The sequence below is a fragment of the Engystomops pustulosus genome, chromosome 2 (assembly GCF_040894005.1).
Source record: "Engystomops pustulosus chromosome 2, aEngPut4.maternal, whole genome shotgun sequence".
NCBI classification, from domain to species: domain Eukaryota; kingdom Metazoa; phylum Chordata; class Amphibia; order Anura; family Leptodactylidae; genus Engystomops; species Engystomops pustulosus.
The window spans coordinates 240,813,455-240,838,543 of record NC_092412.1 but is presented as its reverse complement, the minus strand read 5'-3'; the positions used below and the strand labels follow the sequence as shown (position 1 = coordinate 240,838,543).

The 25,089-nt window shown below is 39.6% G+C and overlaps 1 protein-coding gene across 3 annotated transcripts in view; it reads right to left on the bottom strand.

Moving 5' to 3' along the window:
- The window catches only part of NCAM2 (neural cell adhesion molecule 2), a 240,759-nt gene that overhangs the window by 52,742 nt on the left and 162,928 nt on the right, over positions 1-25,089 (bottom strand). For all 3 annotated transcript variants that reach the window (XM_072138586.1, XM_072138588.1, XM_072138587.1), the window contains exons 10-14: positions 24,341-24,528; positions 18,959-19,055; positions 15,891-16,064; positions 13,400-13,519; positions 9,811-9,932 (exon numbers count right to left, since the gene is read on the bottom strand). In XM_072138586.1, coding sequence (XP_071994687.1) covers positions 9,811-9,932; positions 13,400-13,519; positions 15,891-16,064; positions 18,959-19,055; positions 24,341-24,528 — 701 coding nt within the window. The remainder of the gene's footprint in view (positions 1-9,810; positions 9,933-13,399; positions 13,520-15,890; positions 16,065-18,958; positions 19,056-24,340; positions 24,529-25,089) is intronic.

Below are 25,089 nucleotides of genomic sequence, written 5' to 3'. Positions count from 1 at the left end.
AGAATATTCCCTTGTTGATAGCCAAAGCACCCTGAGGTCTGTTTCTCAGCGCATATCGGAGGAGGTGGAGGTGGAGGAGGATGAGGAGGAAGAGGAGGAGAATGTTGGCGAGACACAAGAGGGGACCATTGTTGAGTCCTTCACTGTTCAGCGTGTATGGGCAGAAGAAGAGGAGTTGGAGGAGTTGGAGGAGGAGGAAATGGACAGTCAGGCCAGTGAGGGGAGTGAATTCTTACGCGTTGGTACTCTGGCGCATATGGCAGATTTCATGCTAGGCTGCCTATCCCGTGACCCTCGCGTTCAAAGAATTTATTCCAGCACCGATTACTGGGTGTTCACTCTCCTGGACCCACGGTACAAGCAAAATCTTCCCACTCTCATCCCTGGAGAGGAAAGGAGTGTGAGAATGCATGAATACCAGCAGGCCCTGGTGCACAAGCTGAAACAGTATTTCCCTTCTGACAGCGCTAGCGGCAGAGTGCGTAGTTCTGCGGGACAAGTAGCGAGGGAGAGTAGGCGAGCAGGCAGCTTGTCCAGCACTGGCAAGGGTACGCTTTACAAGGCTTTTGCCAGCTTTATGTCACCCCAGCAAGACACTGTCACCTGTCCCCAGTCTCGGCAGAGTAGGGCTGATCTTTACAGAAAGATGGTGAGGGAGTACGTAGCTGACCATACCATCGTCCTAAATGATCACACAGCTCCCTACAACTACTGGGTTTCAAAGCTGGACATGTGGCACGAACTGGCGCTGTACGCCTTGGAGGTTCTTGCCTGCCCTGCCGCTAGCGTCTTGTCCGAGCGGGTTTTCAGTGCAGCTGGTGGCATCATCACCGATAAGCGTACACGCCTGTCGACTGACAGCGCTGACAGGCTGACGCTTATTAAAATGAATAAAGGCTGGATTTCTCAGAATTTCCAATCTCCACCAGGTGAAGGAAGCTCAACCTGAATAATTGATCCACTCCTCCTCCTCCTCCTCATTTTCCTCCTTCTCCTCCTCTTTGTACAGTAAAGCAGGGGAAAATGGCTATTTTTTGACAGGGCCCACTGGCTCTTGCTATAGTACTTCATGCATTTAATTTTTCTGGAGGGCCACCTACCCGGTCCTCTGTTTGAAACAATTTTTGTGAGTGCCACATACAGGCACTCAATCTATTCCATTTTTCTGGAGGGCCACCTACCCGGTCCTCTGTTTTAAAAAATTTTTGGGACTGCCACATACAGGCACTCAATCTATTCCATTTTACTGCAGGGCCACCTACCTGCTCCTCTGGTTTGAACAATTTTTGGGACTGCCACATACAGGCACTCAATCTATTCCATTTTACTGGAGGGCCACCTACCTGCTCCTCTGGTTTGAAACATTTTTGGGACTGCCACATACAGGCACTCAATCTATTCCATTTTACTGCAGGGCCACCTACCTGCTCCTCTGGTTTGAACAATTTTTGGGACTGCCACATACAGGCACTCAATCTATTCCATTTTACTGCAGGGCCACCTACCTGCTCCTCTGGTTTGAACAATTTTTGGGACTGCCACATACAGGCACTCAATCTATTCCATTTTACTGGAGGGCCACCTACCTGCTCCTCTGGTTTGAAACATTTTTGGGACTGCCACATACAGGCACTCAATCTATCCCATTTTACTGGAGGGCCACCTACCTGCTCCTCTGGTTTGAAAAATGTTTGGGACTGCCACATACAGGCACTATCCAAATTAAATTGTCTCCATAGCAGCCTCCACACGTTGTCTCCATTGCTACCTCCAAAAGTCGTCCATATAGCTGCCTCCATACATCGTCCCTTTATCAAACGAGGTGTGTCAGGCAGAAATTTGGGTTGTTTTCATGGATTCCACATCAAAGTTGTTAACTTTGTCGCCACCCTGCTGTGTTATCCACAAAATATACTGGCAAACTTTTACCATTTAGGGATATTATTTCAGCGCTTCTTGCGCATCTGTTTACATTCCCCTCACCCGGCATATCCTAAACTTATAAGAACGCTACTACACTTGATCTTATACAAAAGGTTCTTAGAAGTGCTGTTTGGGGAGTAGCCTAGAGACAGGGGCTTGGATTGGCGAAAGCTCGCCTGGCAGCGGAACGCCAGCTCCATGCGCATCATGCGCTTCTTGCGCATCTGTTTACATTCCCCTCACCCGCCATATCCCAAACTTATAAGAACGCTACTACACTTAACTTGGTGCAGGCTGGGACCGAGTCTGACCCTGGGGCTGGTCATATACTGCCGACGCAGAGAATTGCGGGGCCTACCTCGGTCCAGGTCTCAAAGGCCTACTATACCTCCTCCCACCCCTCCTCCACCTCCTCCTCCTCCGAATTACCATCCGTGGGCATGGCGCCATCAGTCGGTAGCTCTAGGCACAGCAGCAGTGCCGTCGCTAAGCGACAGCAGGCGGTGCTGAAACTGCTGAGCCTAGGCGATAAAAGGCACACCGCCCAAGAGCTATTACAGGGCATTCCACATCAAAGTTGTTAACTTTGTCGCCACCCTGCTGTGTAATCCCCAAAATATACTTGCAAACTTTTACCATTTAGGGATATTATTTCAGCGCTTCTTGCGCATCTGTTTACATTCCCCTCACCCGCCATATCCTAAACTTATAAGAACGCTACTACACTTGATCTTATACAAAAGGTTCTTAGAAGTGCTGTTTGGGGAGTAGCCTATAGACAGGGGCTTGGATTGGCGAAAGCTCGCCTGGCAGCGGAGCGCCAGCTCCATGCCAAGATCCAACTAACATAGTTTTAACTGCAGCACCTTTAATCTACTACTAGTTCACTGCCTCCATACATGGTCCCCTTATCAAACGAGCTGTGTCAGGCAGAATTTTGGGTTGTTTTCATGGCTTCCATGTTAACTTTGTCGCCACCCTGCTGTGTAATCCACAAAATATACTGGCAAACTTTTATCATGTACCGATATTATTTGAGCGCTTCTTGCTCACCTCCTTTGGTTCCTCTCTGCCACCCATTGGTTTGAAGCCTGAGTCCATTTAGGGTATGTCGCCATGACACTCTCTAGCCTGCTGCCGCTGCCTCTGCATGCCGTCCCCTATAGTGTCAGGGTCAATTATTGGATGTTTTAGATGCTATCTAGCTTCATTCTGTCACTCTGTCATGGCCATGCTGTTGCCCATAATTTTGGCATAATGGTGCGATTATGCAGCCTCAGAGGCATCCATGCATGCTGCCCCTGCTGTTTCCTGTCCATTTCCGTGGTGTTTCCATCCTTTTCTGAGGTTCCCAGGTGTTTGGCCAAGCTTCCCTGTGCAGAGCCTTGGTCCCCTTGAAAAATGCTCGAGTCTCCCATTGACTTCAATGGGGTTCGTTATTCGAGACGAGCACTCGAGCATCGGGAAAAGTTCGTCTCGAATAACGAGTACCCGAGCATTTTAGTGTTCGCTCATCTCTATTGTTAACCATTTAAAAATTGTTGGAAAATCTGCTAATAGCATTTAAATGCTGTTGCGGGTTCACAATCCCATTTTCTCTAGGATTTTCACTCTCTGTTGATGTTACGGGGAGTGACAATCCTTGGAATAATGGTGGTGGACATGTCAGTGGCTTTAAAGGGTTCTATATTGATGTGTGGACTCATACCTTTAATCTAGGTGGCATTGAAAGGATTAACATCCACAATCGGTGCCAGCTACAACCACAAGTGTTATCAGTGGGTGTTTGGGTCTGGGTACCGGAACCAAGCTCTTGTTTAAGGTTTGGCTAAAATCAGCAAACATAAACGGGTCTGCTGATCACTACTTATCACAATTGTTTGTTCCTCATACTAGCAAATGAAATACATTTTTTAGATAAATTAACATTTTTATTCAGTTTGTAAAGTTATCTCCACTTCTAAGTTACCATTTATATAACAATCCTATTCCTTTTGATTAGTTAACAATGCAGAAGTGCAGGTTGTTCCAAAGACTGGATTGACTTTTTCTTGTAACTTCCCTAAATTCCAAACTTTCTAAAACCCAACATCTGAGACCATTTAGTGTAACCAATGAATTGAAACATCAGTGTATGCAGGGGTATATTGGAGGGGACTCCTTGGAGAAATGAGAATGAAGAAATGAGCAAAACTTCCAAGCTTTGTTTACTGTGCCCATCACTGAGTGACAGACTGTGTAATGGCAGCAGCTTGGTGATTGTGATCCTATCAATCTCACTGTCCCTATCTATAAAGTCTCCTGTAATATATTGGCTGTGGCTGAACTAAAGTCACATTGTTTCACCTGCCTCTTCTCTCCCTCTTTATCAAACAATCTTCTTTTCTATGTGCTCCTGTTCTGAAAAAGAAAGCAAGCTGAATGCTAAGCTAAGAAACTGAACATGTGCCCAACACTCAATTCTTTCCGTCTCCTGTAACCTTCAACAAAATGGCTGTTCAAAGTCAAAACCAATCCAGGTTTGATGAGAGATCAGACTACCTGCCCACTGCTTAGGTTAGATGATTTATCTTCTGCAATCTTATTTGGTAGCAGCCATTTTTATTCATTATTCTGAACCCAATCTCAAACATTTCAAATTTCCTGAATTACAAACATTTGGTTAGTGTTGGATTGGATGTGCAATTCTACAGATCAATTCTACCAACTTGATTTACCACAAAAGTGGTTCAAAGCTTTGGAGATAGGTAATAGGGTCAAGTGGGTCTGTGTTTAATATTGCAGGTTCGGGTTCCAAACTCAGACTTCAAACAGAAGTTTGGTTTCTAGGTTGAGGCTTACCCCCAACAGTAACAGCCAAGCTTTCCCCTTGGAATTTCAGGTTCAGATAAGCGAACCAAATGTTTGTATAAACTTGGCTAACCTAAACCTGAATGGGTCCACTCATCACTAGCAGGTATACCACTAATGTGTATGACAACTATGATAATCATAATTGATCTGTTTTACTATATGAATCACTATATAAACATATCAACTTGTGTTGAGTGGACCTGAACTGCATATTTTGGGTTTGGGGCCGGGTCTGGGTTTGGCTCAACCTCCCCCTGCCAATAACTCTTTCACTTAGGTCCTCTCATTACTTATATGAATGAGTGGACCTCTATATTGTAAGAAGCAGTAATGTAATCCATACTTGTCTATATCACTATGGTATGCCTAAATGCAGAGGCGTAACTTGATGGGGTTGCAGAGGGTATGTTTACCCCATTGGCCAGAAGTCTTAAACAGTCCTTATGAGACGATCTGTGCTATAAACATTACATTATAGCTTGGGGTCTGGTACAGATTTTGCAATGGTGCCCAGTGTGTGTATCCAATTTCTAAAAAATGTTTTGTATAATTTTACAAAATTCGGAGAGTGGGAGATGGAGTTAAAGAGGTACTTTATACAGGGCCTATTAATTAAGAAAAACTGAAAAAAATGTAGCTTCTTTGTTTTAAATGGAATGAGATCAATCTTTTTTCACACATCAAATAGAAATTAGCTAATCATTCTAGGTTCAATTCCTTGAAATTTTAAAAAAGATCCTATTTGGATCTGAATTAAATCGGTCCAAATCGATTTTGCTCCAACTGTTATGGAAATTGATACTGAACACCCTCTAGTCCTCTAAAACACTCATGTTGGGTTAGGGTAAGCATTAGGGTTAGAATTATGGTTTAGGTCAACAATGACCCTAATTCTAACCTTAATAAAAAAAAAAAAACTCCTAGAAAATGAACTAAACGAGATTGGACTCATCTCTAATAATGAATGATCGGGATGTTGTCGTTTCAATACAAAAACTAAAGCTTGGATTAGATTTTATCTTTGTCATAATGTTAATCCTCTCTTAGCAATAGTAACAGCGATTATGGTATTTCACTTTTTGATTCCGAACTTCCATTTTTTGACACACTCGAATATTCAATCAAAAGTGTCCAGTCTATCTGACAGAAGCCAATATCCTAGAGCTGCTGAGATTTCACAGGAAAATTGTTTTCCCACCTGCAGTATAACAATATATTCATTTCTGATAGAGAAGACAAAATTGTGTCAGTTCCCCTGAATCTTGCAGCTTGAAAACTTTAGTTGATTTATAGCCGAGTCTCACCATAGTCTCAGTTTGATGTGATGAGCAACAGCATCTGAGAAAAGAACTTAATCTACCCTCTTTATGTGACTGTCACTATGAGATCTACGGAAATAAAGCGCGGAATAGTTTGTAAAGAAGCAACTAAGACTGGAATTTCATACACCATTCATGAATTAAAGTGCCCTTAAAAGGGTTGTTTGGGATACAATACATACAAGCATTTTAAAAGGAAGTAGAGAATGATGTCCTCACTGCCAATCCAGCATGTTGCCTCCCATCACCATCTTTAAGCAAAAGAAGATTTAACTGAAGACATAATGTTGAGGGATTGTGTCTACTGTGTGAGGTTGTTATTAGGCTGAACAGCATTAGACTCTGGGGCATATTTATCAGGACCTCTGCGCACCGCCAGTGGCGCAGAGGCCCTGAAATAATCGCAAATGCTAGCTTATTGCTAGCTTTTGCGATTATTTTCCCCAATCCGCCACCTTCACGCCAGTGGGGCGTGAAGGGGGGCGCGGCCAGCTGAGCGAGGGGCGCGGCCCGCTGGGAGTGGGCCGGCGCGCGCGTTAATGTCCTCACGCCTGTGCACTCGCTGCTGCCGGCGACTTTTCATACGTGAAAAGTCGCCGGCTGCGTTTTTTTCTACGCTATGCCCTGCCTGGCATAGGTTACACGCTGCGCTGCTGGCAGCCCAATACATTAAGAGGCAGAAGCCTCTTGATGTATCGGGCTGCTAATTTGCAGCGGCGGGGTGATCATACGCTGGCGCTCGTGCGATAAATATCCCCCTATCTGTCTATGCATTCTCTATTTGCAAACGGGGATCATTGTTGATGGACGGCACCACAATAGACAAGAGGTATAATATGTTACTGTTTTTTAACATCATTTTAATGCCTACAAACAGAGGCCAAATCAATCCTTCTAAATGCAACATGTACATGGTTCTTTTTTGTTTATACATCAAAAAGGTGCACCTTTTTTCTTGTACATTAATTTTTTTACATTTGTCTTTTGGCAGTTAAGTGTTTTTGGATTTTTTTAGGCCCACTGTGTCACCTGCCATTCCCTTTCCCTGTGCTAACCATGCCCCTCACTGTTCTCTGACCTTGTCACATCATCATGATCCAGCCCTGCGGCTCTAGGTCCCAAGACACACATCAGTTCCAGTGTTTTAAAAGACCAGAGCCCCCAAATCAAGTCTGTATAATACCAATTAGTGTATGGTGATAAAGGGCAATCTCCTAATGGGAAAGGTCTAAGCATTGAAGAGCCATTGTTTGTAGCAAAGCTTTGCACATCTGCAGTGCTTTGGATTTTCTATCTTTGATACCAACTCCATTGTTTGCCTATGATATTGATTCTGTTTTCCGTTACACCAATTATTCCGGTACAACCTGACTCCATCTTCAGCTGTCCCATAAAGTTTATTGGGGCTGCTGCAAACCTACAACACCACTAATCTGTAGGGTGGGAGTAGAAGGAATTTCTATGCCAGAAACCAGTGTGGGGATGCTCAGACCCCAATAAATCACATACTAATAAAATATTCTGTGGACCTATTATGTCTACCAGTTCCATAGAGTTGACTGAAAGGCAGTACACCGGCAAGAGTTTTAATGGAGACCTCTTGGAGTACAAGGGACTTCTGTTCGTTGAATCAGTAGCGGCTCCAAGTGGTAAAACCCCCGCCAATCACTTACTATATTATATGTTCAGCTATTTATAATATTATCTAATATTTTAACTTGTTTTTAGCTTTTTTTAAACGAAAGTCCTAAGCAGTACACAGAAAAATAAAATCAATACCTAAATAAGTTATTAATGTATTACCCCATGACCCACGGAACTCTCTAAAAAAATGGTTCAGACTGTCATCCACCTTCCAAACCTGAAAAGCCATCTGTTTAGTATTTTCTACAATACGCAATACAGGCAGTCCCAGGGTTACGTACAAGATAGGGTCTGTAGGTGTGTTCTTAAGTTGAATTTGTATGTAAGTCGGAACTGTATGTTTTAAAATTGTAGCCGCAACCAAAATTTTTTTGGTCTCTGTGACAATTGGATTCTAAAAATGTTGGATTGTCATAAGAACCAGGATTAACAATAAAGCTTAACTGCAGACACCTCTGATAACTGTCATAGCTGTTTATTGTAGCCTAGGGCTAAAGTACAGTAAATTACTAATATCCAGTGGTCCGTTTGTAACTAGGGGTCGTCTGTAAGTTGGGTGTTCTTAAGTAGGGGACCGCCTGTAACTACATTGCTCTGTTCCCTCACCAATAACAATAATAACTAATAATGAATTAATAAATAAATACATAAAAACAAAACTAGCAGTTGTCCAATAAGTATGGAGCCCAAAAATCTGTCCAATTACTAAACTGAATGGAAAAAAGTAGTAAGAAAACACAGGCAAAATCACATAAGTGCATCAAATTAAATAAAATTGCGTTCTTTCATGACTCAATGCGTACATCTGAGTTTTGGGCTGATGCTCACAGGTAACATTTCCATTTTTGGAGGAACTGTGAATTAATTGAAAATGTAGATTGAATGAACACAATGGAATAAATATAACATTTTGACAAATGAGTGAATTGTAAATTAGAACATTTCAGAATTAATGTCATTTGTTTCACTGATCGACCCGAAAATGAATTCCTGTTCATCCAGTGTATCATTGTAATCTCATCTCTTTCACTCGCCATGAAGAACACAAAACTCCAATTATAATCTTTAACAAAGTATTGCAGTGATTTTTAGGTTTTAAGCCTACTCATATTATTTTTATTCAATTTTTAACATAAAGAAAAGAACAGGCAATGAACACATAGTAACAGCATATCATTTGTTTTTATTATAATGTATCTTTTCTGTGCTTATTTCCTTTGAAAACTCTAAACCACCTGTTTTACAAGTGTAAAATATAAAATGCGGGAAATTAATAGTTATCACTAGAGGAGTTACATGTTATTAATAGGAATGTACCAGCAGTGTAGACCATACAAACCTGAGCCAGTAGAGGAGGGGGATTTATCACCACATTTTCAGTTTTTTTGTTTTTTTCTTACTATTTCTGAGACTTTTTTGTTTCAGTTGAGACAAAAAAGTCTCAACTGTGACAAAAAAAAGTCTCAAAGTAGAAAAAAATTGACAAGTGGTGATAAATCTTCCCTTTGTTAAGTAACAGTTCTAGAAAGCTGTGAAAATTGAATTTATAATTTATAATTGTAGCTTCTGAGGGCAAGTCCTTACACTGCTGTGCTCTTAGCTCACTGTTAAACCATTTCACAACCCACCCCCCCATTGTTCTGCCTTATAGCACCATCAGGTGTTTATTGAATACTACATTAGATTTACAGCAAAGGGAATCCCCATCTTTGCTTGTTGAGCGGCAGGGGGCAGGGAGTAGACGGAGGGAGGGGGCTGTGAGAATATTTGCTATAGTCTCTGCTGGGAAAACTGATGGAGACTACAGCTGAAAGTTCTGCCAAGTCAAACCTGGTGTAAACAACCTCTAAGTAAATGTACCACTCCGTGCGCAAGAGGTTGGGATATTATTACTGCCATTTAAAACTCCACTTTAATAGATTCTCCCCACTGTGTAAAAAAATAAAATCTATTAAAATATTAATTACTTCAATAATTTAAACTTTCAATTATAATTAAAAAATAATATTACACAGTGGATATTCACTTTTGGATTGATAAATGATAAAAAAACTCATATAAATATACTTACACTTTTGTATTTGACCACATAATTTAATATCGGGGCGCCTCCGTCATCTTGCTTTGTTATGCTGAGCTTGAAGCTTTTGCCTGCGCCGGGCTGACCATGAATAGATGGAGGGCTTGGTTCTCCTGAGAAAGAACAGACAGACACATTCAGTGGTAGAATGACAAGTTGACAATGAGATATTACTATCAATAAAATTAAAATAAATAATTTAAGTAATTAATTAATTACTTAATTAATTTGTAAAGGAGTTACCTGAAGGTTGACAGGGATCCCTCCGGGAAGATCAACGGGACCTAAATGATAGCTTTAACATTGCCCCATTGTATTTAGAATTCTTTTAACAATGTATGCATATTTCATTACTACTTCTTCCAAAAGTTGAAGGGATGTATTACATCTATGACACCATTGTTGTCATTGGGTTGTATCTGGTATTGAAGCATAGCCTGATTCCAACTATAAAAGAAGACTGGTCTGGGTGTATTGACTAATTCATAAACTAATGAAGAACATTTAGACCCCAATTTTTACCATTAATCCCAGAATGTAGAAAGGTGGTGTGATCAGCAATGCCTCCTTCTATGTTTTGTCAATAACGACGACAAATAAGGAGCACCGGGGGTATGGATCGGCAGTTAAGTATCTAGTTTTCTGTACCTGACCTGACGCCACAAGAAATGGCGTCACAGATGTGTCCATGCTTAATGGGGTTGTCTAAAGTTAAATACTATCACCGATCACAGGATGAAGGATATAAATCTTATGAGTGGGGTTATGAAAAATTGAACCACATCATACAGAAGAACAAGGGTACAGTTTTCTCAAGTCAGGCATGTGTCAGGAGATTCCCCATGCATTGTCCATGCAAACGTAGCACTTGGCTATCTCTAGCAACACTCAATTATCCTCCATGGGACTGCCAGAGATAACTTAGTGCTATGCTTCTTTTGACTCTGCCATAAACCTTGAATGGAGCATCAGAACTCATATTTGACCTGCAGCACTACCAACTATAAGAAACAGGACTGTCAAACCTATGAGCAGTGAAGGTTCCCAACAAAAAGATTCAGATTGTGGATAGCATAAAAACTGAACAACCCCTTTAATTGATCTCATGTTGCTATGAGAAAACCAGACTAATTTGTGGTATACATATCTTGACAAGTCTAGCCAATTAGATTTCGAAAGATAGAAATGAAAATATCTAAAATATCTAGAAATAGATAAGAAAGGACTTCTTCAGATCGGACACCATGTGGCAAACAAGGAAGCCAGGGACCCCCAAACTGAAAAGTGATTTTCAGGAGAAGGTGAATTACTCAGATGGCATCTAGTCTTGTGGCCACCAGACTATTTAGTATTCTGCTGCTACTAGTTCGATTGTCCTTGTTTCAAAGGAACTGTGCGTAGAAGAAGATACTCTGACCTATATAGTCCAACGTACCTATAGATGTAAGCTTCTGGAGATGGCCATCAAGCCACTTTAACTTTGAAGTTCTTAAAGGGGTACATCCTACGATCATGCTCTGCATATCGGGTAGACCATCACAAATGGAACCTGTGACCATGAAGCTGCATTGATCTCCATAAAATAGTTAAAGGGTTTACCTTTAGAGCCATTTCATAGTAACTGACTACTGAAGATAAGCAGATGCAGCCCATGGACAAGAGAGGTGCCGTGTCTGGGAAGGATATATTTCTCTTATGAACCCATTAACCTAAAACGTGTGCCTGTGAATGAGGAAACTTTCCACTGATTGCAAGGTTAAACTGTTAAATGCTACATTTATGCAAAAACAATTCCCAAATGGTTTTTAATACAATTTTCCACCGGTACTGCTGCAAAAGTCAAGGAAATCCAAGGTCATGTTGTACTTCTAATGGCTGTAATTTAATGGATTCAGTTATTGCAAAATGGTGTTTAGTTTTGCATTCAATTTGTCTGAATTATTGGTTCCATTGTCAGTGTCTAGAAAGCTTTATGTGAAGTACCGGCACCTAGGTGAGCGCACCGGGCATCGCCACAGACCGGCTGTAATTAGCCGCACAAAGTGACCAGCTGGCACAAAAAAGCAAGTCTTTAGTTTTACTTTTTATCAGCAGTTTTTACACTATTTCACAGCAGTTTCTAAGAATAAAGTTACTTAATTATGTAAAACTTCACATAATGAGCATGTTATCTCTGTTAGGTGAACAAAGTTCAACATTGCCATTATGTTGTTTCTGAGTTGTTAAATAGCAGGAAACAAAAATATCTTGTCCTTATTTATTCGTCCATCGATCCATCAATCCATCCGGTCACATACCTCATATCTGTTACCTATCTTTCTATTCATCCATATGTTAATTTTATAGGGGAAAATTGGAGTACAGGTTGTGCTGGATATACCAGCCAGTTATTGCACAGGCTATAGTCCTCCACAATGTCTCGGCCCACCCCTTGCCCCTTTATGTCCCTTCTGCGCCACTTGGCGTAAAGAAGGTCAAAGGCTGAAAAAAATTGCAATTCCTCGCTGTGCACATGATTCATCTTATCTAATCTCTGCTCTATCTATCTATCCTATGGAAAGTCCAGATCAGCACCATGGAAAAAACAGGCTCCTTAGTAGGAGGGGTGCAGTGCCCCCATGAGTCTGGCAAAAGACCCCAAGAGATATATACCATACATTGCAGGCAGCACTCCAAAGTCCAAAGATCACTAAAAGGTGAAGTTTATTATGGATGTGGCAACAAAACGTTGCCTGCAATCTACCTATCTATCTATCTATCTGTTTATCTATCATCTATCTATCTCATAGCTATCTATCTATCTATCTATCTATCTATCTCATATCTATCTATCTCATATCTATCTATCTGTACGCTATCCATCTCTTCTTACTCTCATATCAATTATCAATAAAATTCATTTGAACCTGGACCTGAAACCCCAATTAGGGGAGGGACATTGCTCCCAACAACCTTATCGGGGAGCAACAATCCTCCCCAAAAGGCAAGAGGCTTAAAAAGCAAAAAGGAAAGCGGGGAATCCTCCCCAAAAGGGCTGTGCCCTGTGTCGCTGGAATAGTAGTGTAAACCCCAACTTTTCAGTTCAAATAACACTAGTAAGGAATATGCAAATACGTTTTCAAAATGTGAAAAGGAAGACTTTGCCTCCTTTGCTATATTAAATATCATGGCTCCCTCTACAAACCACCTCCCTATACTGCACTGATGATGTGTATTGACATCAAAGCAGCAATGTCTACAGTTGAGATCCTGGTCCTTAGGGAAGAGATTTACTAGTTTGGCTATTAACCCATGTCAAGTCACTAGACTTCCTGAAAGTCAGACATTGATGTGAAAGGATCCACCTTATTTATGGCAGCACCATAGGCTTAGTTTTTGTTTTCCTATCCAAGGAAACTTATTTGCATATTCTTTACCTAGTACATAGGGCACAGATTCAGCTCCTGAACCTGCACTTTCACCTTGCCACGTGTATCGTGACCTGCATCATGCCCTTTGTAAATTGCACAACATAATAAACACTACAATACATTAAACACAAAATGAATTCAACAGAAATTAACATGGGTTTTATACTTACGGACTGGAAGAGTCTGAAAAATTTCTATTTTACTGTATTCTCCTTGTCCTTTCCCATTAACAGCAGCAACCTTGACTTCATAAGTTGTGTTGGCTTCCAAATTGGCCAGAACAACAATTGCTGTTTATAAAAAAAAATGCCATTAAAGTAATACCAGAAAAATACATAACGGTAATTCACAAACCATCTTGTAATTATCACATTCAGATTCTGTCACATCTGCTTGTCCTACATTTTCACAGCATAGAAAGGATTGCAAGATTCCAATCTTTTACAAAATCGGAGAAACAACCTTAATTTCTGTTAACAGAAAGTCTAAGGATTGTAAGCCTTTCATATGGTAATGGAAAATATTCACAGATGCTTAGATGTGCCTAAGTTGTCCTTGACCTGAGCCCCACCTATTAACCAAGTCAAATCAACTCCACCGCCAAGCCCCCAGAATTGTCCACCTTAAAGGGGTATTCCCAACAGGGCATTCACATTTATTTTAATTCATTTGCCATATGTAAACATGTCTTCAATTGGATGTTATTAAAAAAATGTTCCAGTGTGAAGATAATTTCTTATAAATGTAGCCAGGTTGTCCCTTAGAAACAAGATATTTTCCTTGGATACGACCACCCTGCACTCTGGCATCGGTGGCCAGACATGCGCTATTGACCCCTGTCTGACCACCTGGATTCAGCGTTCATTACCACAGGATGGCTGTAGGGCATGCAGTAACTCCTGGAAATTTCCTATACAAAAACGTTTTGTTTCTTTGTGCAATCACTCCAGCGGCGGTGGTCATATCCAAGGACACAGTCTTGTTTCTAAAGGACCATATGACTACCTTTATGAGAAATTATCTTCACACAAGAACATTTTTTTAATAACATCCAATTGAAGAAATATCTACATATGACAAACGAATTTAAATAAATGTGCATGCACAGATGGGAACCCCCCTTTAAGCTCTGCCCCTGACAACTGACAATTCAGAATGTAAGTCTTGCCTGCAGTAGGGTTCCCTCTCTCCCTCATATAACATTGTCAAGTTTTCACTGATATTTAACTTACAAAAACTAAAGTCAATGACATGCTGTATGTAGAGGGAACTTCATGTGAGTTTGCAACCTGTATAAGGAGACCTTTTCATCTCCTCCATCAAATCCAACTCTTCATGCCCTTTAACAGATGCTGCTCCACTGATTTTTTAGAGTTTTTTCTCTAGTTACCACCATTCTTGAGAATTCAAGGTCATTAGTTCTTGAATCCAAATTTCTAATTGGACCTTTAGGCTATTCAGCTCATGACCTCTTACTTAACAGTAGAGAACTAAAAAGAATATTTCTTCAGGAGCACCGTCGATGGAGCAGCACCCATTTTTAGATTTGAATGGTCAAAATTGTGGTGGTTGTTGTTAAGTCCTATTATTCGTTTTTTTTTTTTTTTGGAACAGCTGTCCCTTGGAGAGGTAAAGTGTTGAACCGCAAATCTAAAATTTAGAAAATATTCTCTGGATATGTTTTCATTCTTTTTAACTTGTCAAAGCCTCTATAAGTTTGAAGACATCTCACAATTGCTCAAATGTCTTATTAACTGTATAGGATGCACCAGATTTATATCAATAAGCACGGGGATACAGGTATTTCCAGCCCTACCCAAAACTTTTTATTTAGTTTTTTATAGATAACATACATGATAACTGCAAAGAAACTTTATAACATTCTTAAAAAAGATCAACCCATAAATAAATTAGATATGTTAATCTATAAATTGATAATAGGGACCCATAGACTGACTTCACTACATTTAGGAAGAAGTGAGGAATAGATAATAACAATGCTGGTTTCTCTGTACTTTTTAATCTACAAAAACAATTTTCTTCCATGAAGTAAAGTCAGGCACAGATCTGGAATTTTTGGGTCCCAAGGAATGTTCAGTCTAAGGGCCCCTGTTAAAAAGGGCAGAACGGGAACAAGATAATTTACTGCATTACTACTACTGTGAAACAAGCTTGATCTCTGGTTCTCCAATCAATTGCACTGGATGCATAAATAGTAAATCCACCCTTTCTACACCAATCATAAATTACTTCTCCCCACAGGAGCTTTTTAAGACTCCATCAATTGCTTCCCCAGCTACCTACCCCCCTCCCCCCCCTAAAACTGATATTGGGGAAGAAAGGATGTTCGATTTTATCATACCCCATTTTTGTTCCTCCAAAAGATAATTCATCATTGGATGTTTTGGGGGAATACTACTCTATCCATTGATCCTAAGTACAATTGTCTTGCATGTGTATTGATGAGTCGGGAGAAATACTTTGGCTGACAACTATCGAAGGTTTATGTTACCAAACACTAGTTGTAGACATAAGGCCACCTGTAATTTGAAAGATCATTTGAATACTCTGAAACTATCAAGAGGTAAAGCAACATCACAGTTTAAGAGTAATAATATAAGCCATTACCCAATTGAAGACCAAGCTAGAAACATTACTCACTTTGTGTTCCATGTGAATGGACAACTTTCCAAGTATCTAAAGACACTTCTTTAAAATCCATCTGATAGTGATGAATAGGGACACCACCGTGTGAGTCCGGTTTATTGAAAAAGATTTTGGCATACGTCTGAGACAGTTCTATGACTCTCAAACCATGTGGACTGGAAGGCACATCTACAAGATGAAAAAAACCCACTTAATATATACTGTTACAACAAATAAAAACATAAACTTGATATTACATAGGCTGGAATATCAAAAATTTGTTCGGAACAATAGACCCACATCGATCACACATTTGTGGTTTATCCTAAGAATATGCTATTAGTCTGGTTTTACAGAAATAAAATATTGATGACCTATCTTTAGAATAGGCAATTAATATCAGATTATGGGGGTTTGACATCTATTAAGCTAAATAGCTAAGAGTATCAGTGCTTGTCCAAACACAACCATCATTTGATTTGCTAAGTGTTGTGCCCAATCCATTTAATCCTGATGAAGTCTCTCAAGGATAGGTCATTTTTTTTGCAGAAAAAGCATAATTTATGGTGTTGTGTTCACCTTCTTGGGTTGTGAATTTGTAACAACCACCATTACAGCTTTATTGGGGGCAGCCAGTGAAGCCCATTTCTGTGCTTCGGGTTGGTTATTGTAGCATTGATTCATCCCCAACACAGGAGAGCTTAAAAAAATTTACCAGGTAGGTTCCAGTCCATTCACTAGTATATTAAAATATTTTTAAAAACAACAACAGGTAGGCTATAACAATACAGGATAACCACTTGAACAATGATATGGGAGTAGCTGCATTTTGAGCTTGCATGGACTGATGATGCAACATATCTACGCACTGTCTAATGGTTCCATTGCTTATCCTATATTGTTTTAGAACACCTTTTGTAAGTATTTAATAAAAGATTAATAAATTACTAGAACACAGAGTGGCAACTTTCTAGTTCTCCTATGTTGTAGATAAATCGAAGAATAGGTCATTCACATGAAATCTTACAAATTACTAGATAACCATCCTCCACACAGGCATGAAAAGAGAAAATGTACATTTACGGAAGCCAACAAATGGAATCGGAGAAATACTGAAATAAGCAGTTTTTACACAATTTTTCAAGCTGCTCTAATACACCTTTTTGTAATGATAGAGGCTCCTTAAAGATCATAGCACTACAACATGCTACTTCAGAATGAACATCAAGCCATCATTAGGTGTTTTAGTGCTCCCCTAAGACCAGTCTCTAAGAAATGATTGCAATCTTCTGCGTCAAAACCCAATTGTAGGGAAAAGGTGATAAAATGCAGGTTTTACTTTGCATCAAACCTACAAAAGGTTAGATTTCTCACTTTCTGTAAGTAAGAGATGATCGTATTATAGCCCATGGTCTACGGCAAGAATACAATCAAACATTACACATTATTAACTAAGCCAGCAAATAAGTGGTGTAGCATCGAAGGTAACCTGTCAGAAGGAATTGGGCACATATATTACCACCCACCTGTTGCCCAAAGATGTCTTTCTGTATTTTCTGAAATTCAGCATTACACAGAAATAGGTGTTAAAATGGTACATAGAAGTTACCGAATGGTCCCGTTGTTTGCAACCAGAGAATAGCATATGTGTGTGGGCATATATTGTAAACTAGACAGTACAGTCCAGTGTATGCTTTATACTGTCTAAATATTATTCACAATCATTAAATGTGCCCATTGCCCATTTTCTTTTCATGCTTTGTCCCATTTGATTCTTTTTAGGGCAGAATTTCATCCTATACATAGGTATGATATATCTAATCCTGCTCATTGCTCATCATGCAGAACAGAAAATAACCAAGTTGAAGTACAGTAAAACAGTAAAATTAGTTGTCTAGAACAGTAGCAGGAAATGTGAAAAAAATGAGAAAATTAAAAGACCTGTAATGCAGGCTCTGGGAACAGATAGGTGACACAGAGCCATTGGGCCCTGAGATTAAACTCCCTTCCCACCTGTCCCTGCCAACTTGTCTCACTTACCCTAGGTGGTAAAGGACAACTACTCAACATTCCCTTTCTGTGCCAAAGAGAAAATCATGGAGACAAAGGCAATGTAAACACAGGAGAATAGTCTCCAGAGTTGTGTTAAAACCAAGAAAACAAGCACAATACAAAATCATAAGCAAAAGGATAGTCTGAATACAGGCAAAAGGTCAAATTACTAGAATACAGAGTACAGAAATATAGCATACCATATGCTTACTTAAGACTGGGTCTATAGCAAGGCAATAACTAAAGACAAGAGTCCTGGCCCCAGGAATGATTGGAGCAGAACTCTAAAATTCAGAAAATACAGAACAGAAAGGGAATGATGTGATTAGAGGGAGAGTGTCATAAAAGGTTAACTATTGATGAACTGTAGTAGAGTTGCAGAGGACTAATGCAAATCAATCACTAACAAGTATAAACCAGAGGTCACACTAGCAATTTCAGAGTGAAACACAAAGACACAATCAACACATCCTCTGTTGTACTTTACTAACAGGGGATGACGCTGGTGAAGGCCTTACACTACTGAAGGTACATTTTATCATATTTTCGGCTCTTTTTCTAACATTTTCCCCTACAATCTTAAACAACCTCTTTAATAATGTATAAGTAGTTTTCTTTCACAGTGTTTCATTTTTGTAAAAGCTTGTTATACATAAAAAATCATATTCTGGCAAACTCTAATGTATAAAGAGCTGAGAACAATATCCCACAGTTAGGTAGGAGCATCAGATGTCTGGTCAGCTATACCTCATGTAGAGTCATGTGCTTTTACAAGTAGAGCCTTACACTATAAATATCACACGAGTCATACTTAAGGGAAATTATTCACTCAATTTAACCCATATACCAGACTGTCAGACAACAAGAACTGTGATCATGTGTAAAAACGGAAATGTAACGTCTTGAAGGGAACACAAGGCCTCAAGGTCTTTCTGAGTGACTGGCAAAGTTATTTGTCTTAGGGCAAAAGACTTAAATAACCATTTGTAGGAAAAATAAAATGTATTATATAAGAATCACACTGCACGTACCGGCCAACGTGAGGACATACTCCTGAATCCTTGATCCTATAGAATTGATTGCTGTACAGTTGTATCGTCCAAAGTCGTTGTCTGATATTGGAGTTATCTAAAAATTGTTCAGAAAAATATAATGTAACAATAAAACTTTATAGAAATAAGTGCTATTGTGTTCAATATAAGAAAATCAATTACGTCATTATATTAATGATTTTGTACTTGAGATGTAACAACTCCAATTGGCCTTGAAAATTTTATTCAGTTTGAATTGAAATTGCTCCGAATGACTATATTGTGATATACTGTGATACAGAGTTACATTCTTTGTAATCTGATTATTTTAAATTATTGAAATTATTAAACAAATTAAAAATGCTCTTGACATTTTATCAAATTTGCTTAGTGCTCGGACTTCTTTGAATATGAAGGAGTCCCTGCACTTTGACACATGGGGGCAGATTTACTTACCCGGTCCTGTCGTGATCCAGCGGCGCGTTCTCCGTCGAGGATTTGGGTCTTCCGGCGATTCACTAAGGTAGTGCGCCCGATGTCCACCAGGTGTCTCTGCTGCACTGAAGTCCGCCGGAGTTCGCTGGAGTTCACCGTCCTATCCTGGGTGCAGGTAAGCGCGTGTCAAGCAACACATTTTTTAAAAAAATTCTGTGGTTTTTCTGAATTCGTCAGGGTTTTCCGACGGCCAAGCCCCCCAATTTCCGTCGCATGCATGCCGGCACCACAATCCGATCACGTGGGCAAAAAAAACGGCACAATTCAGGGAAAAACAGCGCAAATCAGTAATGTTCGGGAAATCCGACGAAATATAGCGATTCGGGCCCTTAGTAAATGACCCCCATGGTGTTATTGTTGAAGCAAAAAGTGACATTTTGTACTAAACTTTAAAGGTTGCTACCACAAATCCGATCCTTAACTTCATTACAATGGGGGGCCGAGTTTGGCTAAACTGCTCTGTCAATAAGGCTCACGGTTGGTGCTCACGACTTTACCAGTACCATTAAATTTTTTAAAAGCTACTTATTACAAGAGTTAGGAGTAACAGGTTCGAGTCTAGGTTGCTTTTTTAATTTCAACAGATTCGCTCATCACTACATGGACCCTCATGATTTGCAAATCCCAGGGTCCATAAGCCAGAGTACAAAACTCCTTCAGCTCAAAAGCAACATCTCCATTCAAGCATTTTCTGGGGTTATTCTTTACCTTACCAAGTATTATTTATCCACAGGACTGTTGTGATCCCCACCATTCATGAAAACAGACAACTGCCATTCAACAGAATGGGGTCCTATTTTCATTTATTTTATGAAGCTGCAGACTGAGCATGCATCCTGTTATTCTATTCAATACTATAGGGGCGTCCGGAAATTGATGAGCACAGCACTCCGCCATCTCAACTAACAAGCTTGCCAATTCCAGAAGCTGCCATAGTATTGAGTGAAGCAGCCGAATGAATGCTCATCCTGCCACTTTGTTCAATTAGTGAAAATGGAACTACTTGTTCACATGATCGGTGGGGATCCTAGCGGTTGGATAGGGGATAATAATAATTCTTGGTACAATCCTTTTAATATCATCTGAAAGTGATCAACTTACCCTGACATTACCCATTAATTAATTTACACCTCATTTTACCACATTACTACACACACAGTACCAGAAGTATTTCCTCTGGAGATAATATAACAAGCACATACCAATTATGTCATTGATTAAGATTTCCCTTTAGTTTGTTTGTTTTGCATTTGTTTAATTGAAAAAAAAACAACCCATAAACTCTTACCACTTCTATTTTTAAAAAGTATTCTTTACAAAATTTTCTACCCCTACCTAAAATATAGTAGTGTATACTTGTGACTTATTGGGGCAGATTTACTTACCCGGTCCATTCGCGATCCAGCGGCGCGTTCTCTGCAGTGGATTCGGGTCCGGCCAGGAGGTAGTTCCTCCGACGTCCACCAGGTGTTGCTGCTGCGCTGAAGAGCATCGGAACGCACTCGAGTTCACAGAGCCATCGTGGGTGAAGGTAAGCGCGAGTCCAGCAACACTTTTTTTAAAAAAAATGCGGCAGTTTTTCCGAATCCGTCTGGTTTTCGTTCAGCCACGCCCCCCGATTTTCTTCGCATGCATGCCGGCTCCAATGCGGCACAATCCGATCGCGTGCGCCAAAATCCCGGGGCAATACAGGGAAAATCGGCGCAAATCGGAAATATTCGGGTAACACGACGGGAAACCGCGAATCGGGTCCTTAGTAAATGATCCCCATTGTTTTTACTGTGGTCTGTTACACTGTATAATTTTCTGTTAACCAAAACAGTAATAAAGGCCAGACAAAAAAACATAAATCTCAAAGTAAAAACATAATAAAATACCATTGTCTTTCAATATTAATCATGTCTTTGAAGAGCAATAAAGTTCATTTGAACTAAGTAAGGAACATAGTGGTATCACGTTAATTTCAATAAATATATCATTTTTGGCATCTGAGACATTGTCCTACTCAAAGAAAATAAAGAAGCGGCATGAATAATGAATCCGGCAGTTATTATACAGTGGATCTACAAATATCGGAACACGGCTTTATGACTTACAGCTTGATAAATGTTTGTTTAGTCTGCTAGGACCAAAGACCTTTGATGATTAATGGGACAAAAACTTTCCATAATTCTTCCTGGTGCTAACAAAATTGAGAATGCAGAATATCCAAGAAGTTGAATGTAACACAATTTTATGAGAACACTGCCTAAAAAGCAAAATCTAAATTTATGGGAATATTAAAGATGATTTTAATTATTAATTTATGGATCATGACTTATATGTCTAAAAAAATATTATGCAAAAACTGACCGTTCTCTGGGGGGTTCTCTGGGGGGTGCAGCAGAATACTAAGACCTGTGGGGGAGGGATTATCAGTGTTCTACAGATGTTTTTTTTTAGTTTTACCAGAAATCCTGGGGGTGGGGGCAGGAGGACAGGTGATCATATGCCCACAGGGGCTGATCAGAAGCCCCATCAGTCATATGACTGGATCAGTGAGATCACCTCTAAATGTCACAATAGTATCGGAGGCTATTGATGAAATGTCATCACTACTGGTCGTGCACAGTGTGTTAAAAAACTATACTAGTGTCCACACCATGGGAACAGAGACCTGAAATAGGGCAAGGGAGTATATTCTCAATTTTTATTTCCTGCTTGCACTGCTCCCCCAAGATTTTCTCCTTTTAGCTGTGTATAATACTTTAATTAAGTGTTTTATACATCCACACGACTGTACAAAAATGGACGAACACACGGGCAAATATACAAGCTGAATACGTTACCATTCATTCCTATGGGCAATACAGACATACATTGAATGTATTTGTCACCTCACTGTGACGTATGTGAGCCATATAAAAATATATAGCATGTCCTTTTTTTCTCACGTTCTAGCGCCTGTATGCCCCGTTGAAGTCTATGGGAACATATAAAATACGGATGTCATATGTTGTAGCCACTGTATGCTGCCATATATACGTTTTGTATCTAGGAAGACCAGGAGCTATAAGGAGTTATACGATTATGGTGACAAACATTGCAATACATGCGCATACGGCTGAAAAACATCATGTATATAAGGGCTCTTACAGCACCGAAATACAGAACTGGAGAAATCACACGTTCGTGTGAATGCAGCCTAAGGTTGGCTATAAATCTACGTTGGCTTTTGGCCATATACTCATGCGACATCTATTGCTGAAAACTGTCCCATACATGAATACGCGTGTCCGTAATGGACAAAGATGAGCAATCAAAGATTTGATTTGTAAAAGCTTGGTCAATTTTTTCATATTATTTAGTTTGGTCTATTTGGTCTGAAATGATCTTGCCACAGTTGTCCTGAAAATTGGTATTTAACCCCCTGCAATTTTCTGAAAGTAAAGTATAATGAAACCACAGATACTCACCTATACTCTTTACACTTTTTTTCGATCCCAGTGGTGGTCTTTTTTTAATCTTGACATGCCGGTATCGCAAAAATAAAGAGTTATAAAAAGCCCCCGGAGTCCAGCACATTGAGTTCCCACGCAATGTCAAGATGAGAAAAGACCAGCATCGGGATTGAAGAAAATCGGTGTATAGGCGAGTATCTGTAGTTTAATTTTACTTTTACTAATTATTCACACCTCTTGTGTGATGTCTCCCATCCTACCAAAGGGACATATATATTGTCCAGGAGACGTGAATTCACACCTTTTACATATTTTCCCTCTCCCAGCTTCCGAGAGGGAGGTGTTGTCACACGAGAGGTGTGAATAATTAATGGAATGGATCCCAGGACATCACATCCTTGTACTCCAGGCTGGGTTTTCTAACTTTTTTCTAACTTTTTTTCCAGTGATCCGGGTGTCTGAAGCTTAAAGAAGATCAGTGCTGGAATTGAGGAGGAGAGAAGTATAGGTGAGTATCTGTAGCTTAATTTTGCTTTACTTTAGTGGTCAATTTTCTTCAACCCCTTAGTGAGATGTGACGTAGTATGACGTCACCTGCGGGCTGCGGGGGTATAGAGAGCTCATGGACTGAAACCTGTCCATACAAAGTAGGCTTTTGCTGCATATTGCAGCAAACATCCACCGGTAACATGTGCAGTTGGCCTTGGCATTGATCGCAGGTGTTAATTCTGTAAATGCCTCTAGCAAAGCTGCCGGAGACATTTAACTCCTGGCAGCACATGGGCGCCGCCATATTGGATCCAATGGCATAATTGAGGGACGGCAATTGGAATGCACTTGGAATTTTTTCCCGCTTTCCAGTATACGCCATGGAATGTTAAACACCGTCACTACGAAGTGCAATTTGTAACGCAGATAAGAAGCCTTCACACAACTCCTTACATGGGAAAAAAAAAGTTATGGATTTTTGAAGTTGGGGAGTGAAAAATGAAAACACAAAAATAAAAAAAAGAGCCAAGGTGTGAAAGGGGTTAAACACAAAAAACGCTTCTTTTTTGTTTTCATTTCATGGATGAATGACCATATTGGTTATCCAATATATTGGAAGACTCATTCAGAGTGAATCAGAAAATGTTTAGATTCAATTCGGTGCCTGAAAAATACCAGATTTGAACGCAATCTATAAACCAACAAACAGATTTGCTCATCTATCAATGGAGATGTTTGCTTATCTCCCATAAGAACTAAAGGAGTCGGCATATAACATTCAATCAGTCAATTCTTCCTTTCCTCTTCTTCATTTATTCCCAAGAAAAATAAAATTGCTGTAATGACACCTTCACCTCTGCTCCATTTTTACATTATGTTTTATAAACTTTCCCCTTGCATAGTAACTAATGACTTCATTACCAATATACAACATATTACCAGAGAAATGAGTCCTCACCTCTAACAAAATCTTCTTTCCATCCCTGTAGGTTTTTATATTTGTTATATTCCGCGCTGGTAAGAGAATTTTTTCTCGGCTCCAGAAAATTGATGATGGTGGGTTGGAAATAACATCACAACTGATATTAATTGGATTGTTTTCCCAGGAATAATAGATGGTTTGATTTGAAATAAATTTCGGTGCATCTGTTGGAAGACAAAGTTTGCAATGAATATTAGAAATGAATTACTTTTGCTTTGGAACATTTAAATTGATTTATCACAATTGTGGATGCAACTTCAGAATAAGATTGGATCAGGCAAAAAAAAGAGAAAACTATAATACAAGGTGGAATGTAAAATTGGAAATTGCAAAGTAAAACTAACAGAATAATATGAGGTGTTAAAGCCCCTTCAAAAACAATATATAGGTTACTGATCAGTGTCAGAAAAATGGGCATGCTCTATTAAATGAGACAAGGAGTTTCAATATTTGCTAAGTTCTGTAAAGTAATTAATACTGAGGCCGATAGTATAGCTTTACAGAGGGATTTGTGAAAGCTGGAGAAATGGGAAGAGAGATAGTTGATGAGGTTTAATGTAGATAAATGTAAAGTTATGAACTTAGGTCATGATAACAAAAAGTATAATTATGTTCTAAACATAAACACTTGGTAAAACTGCCGTTACCAAAACATATTGGTGGATAGTAGATAGTGACCAGTGCCTGGAAAATGGTAATAAAGGAAATTAAATTTATGATGCTTA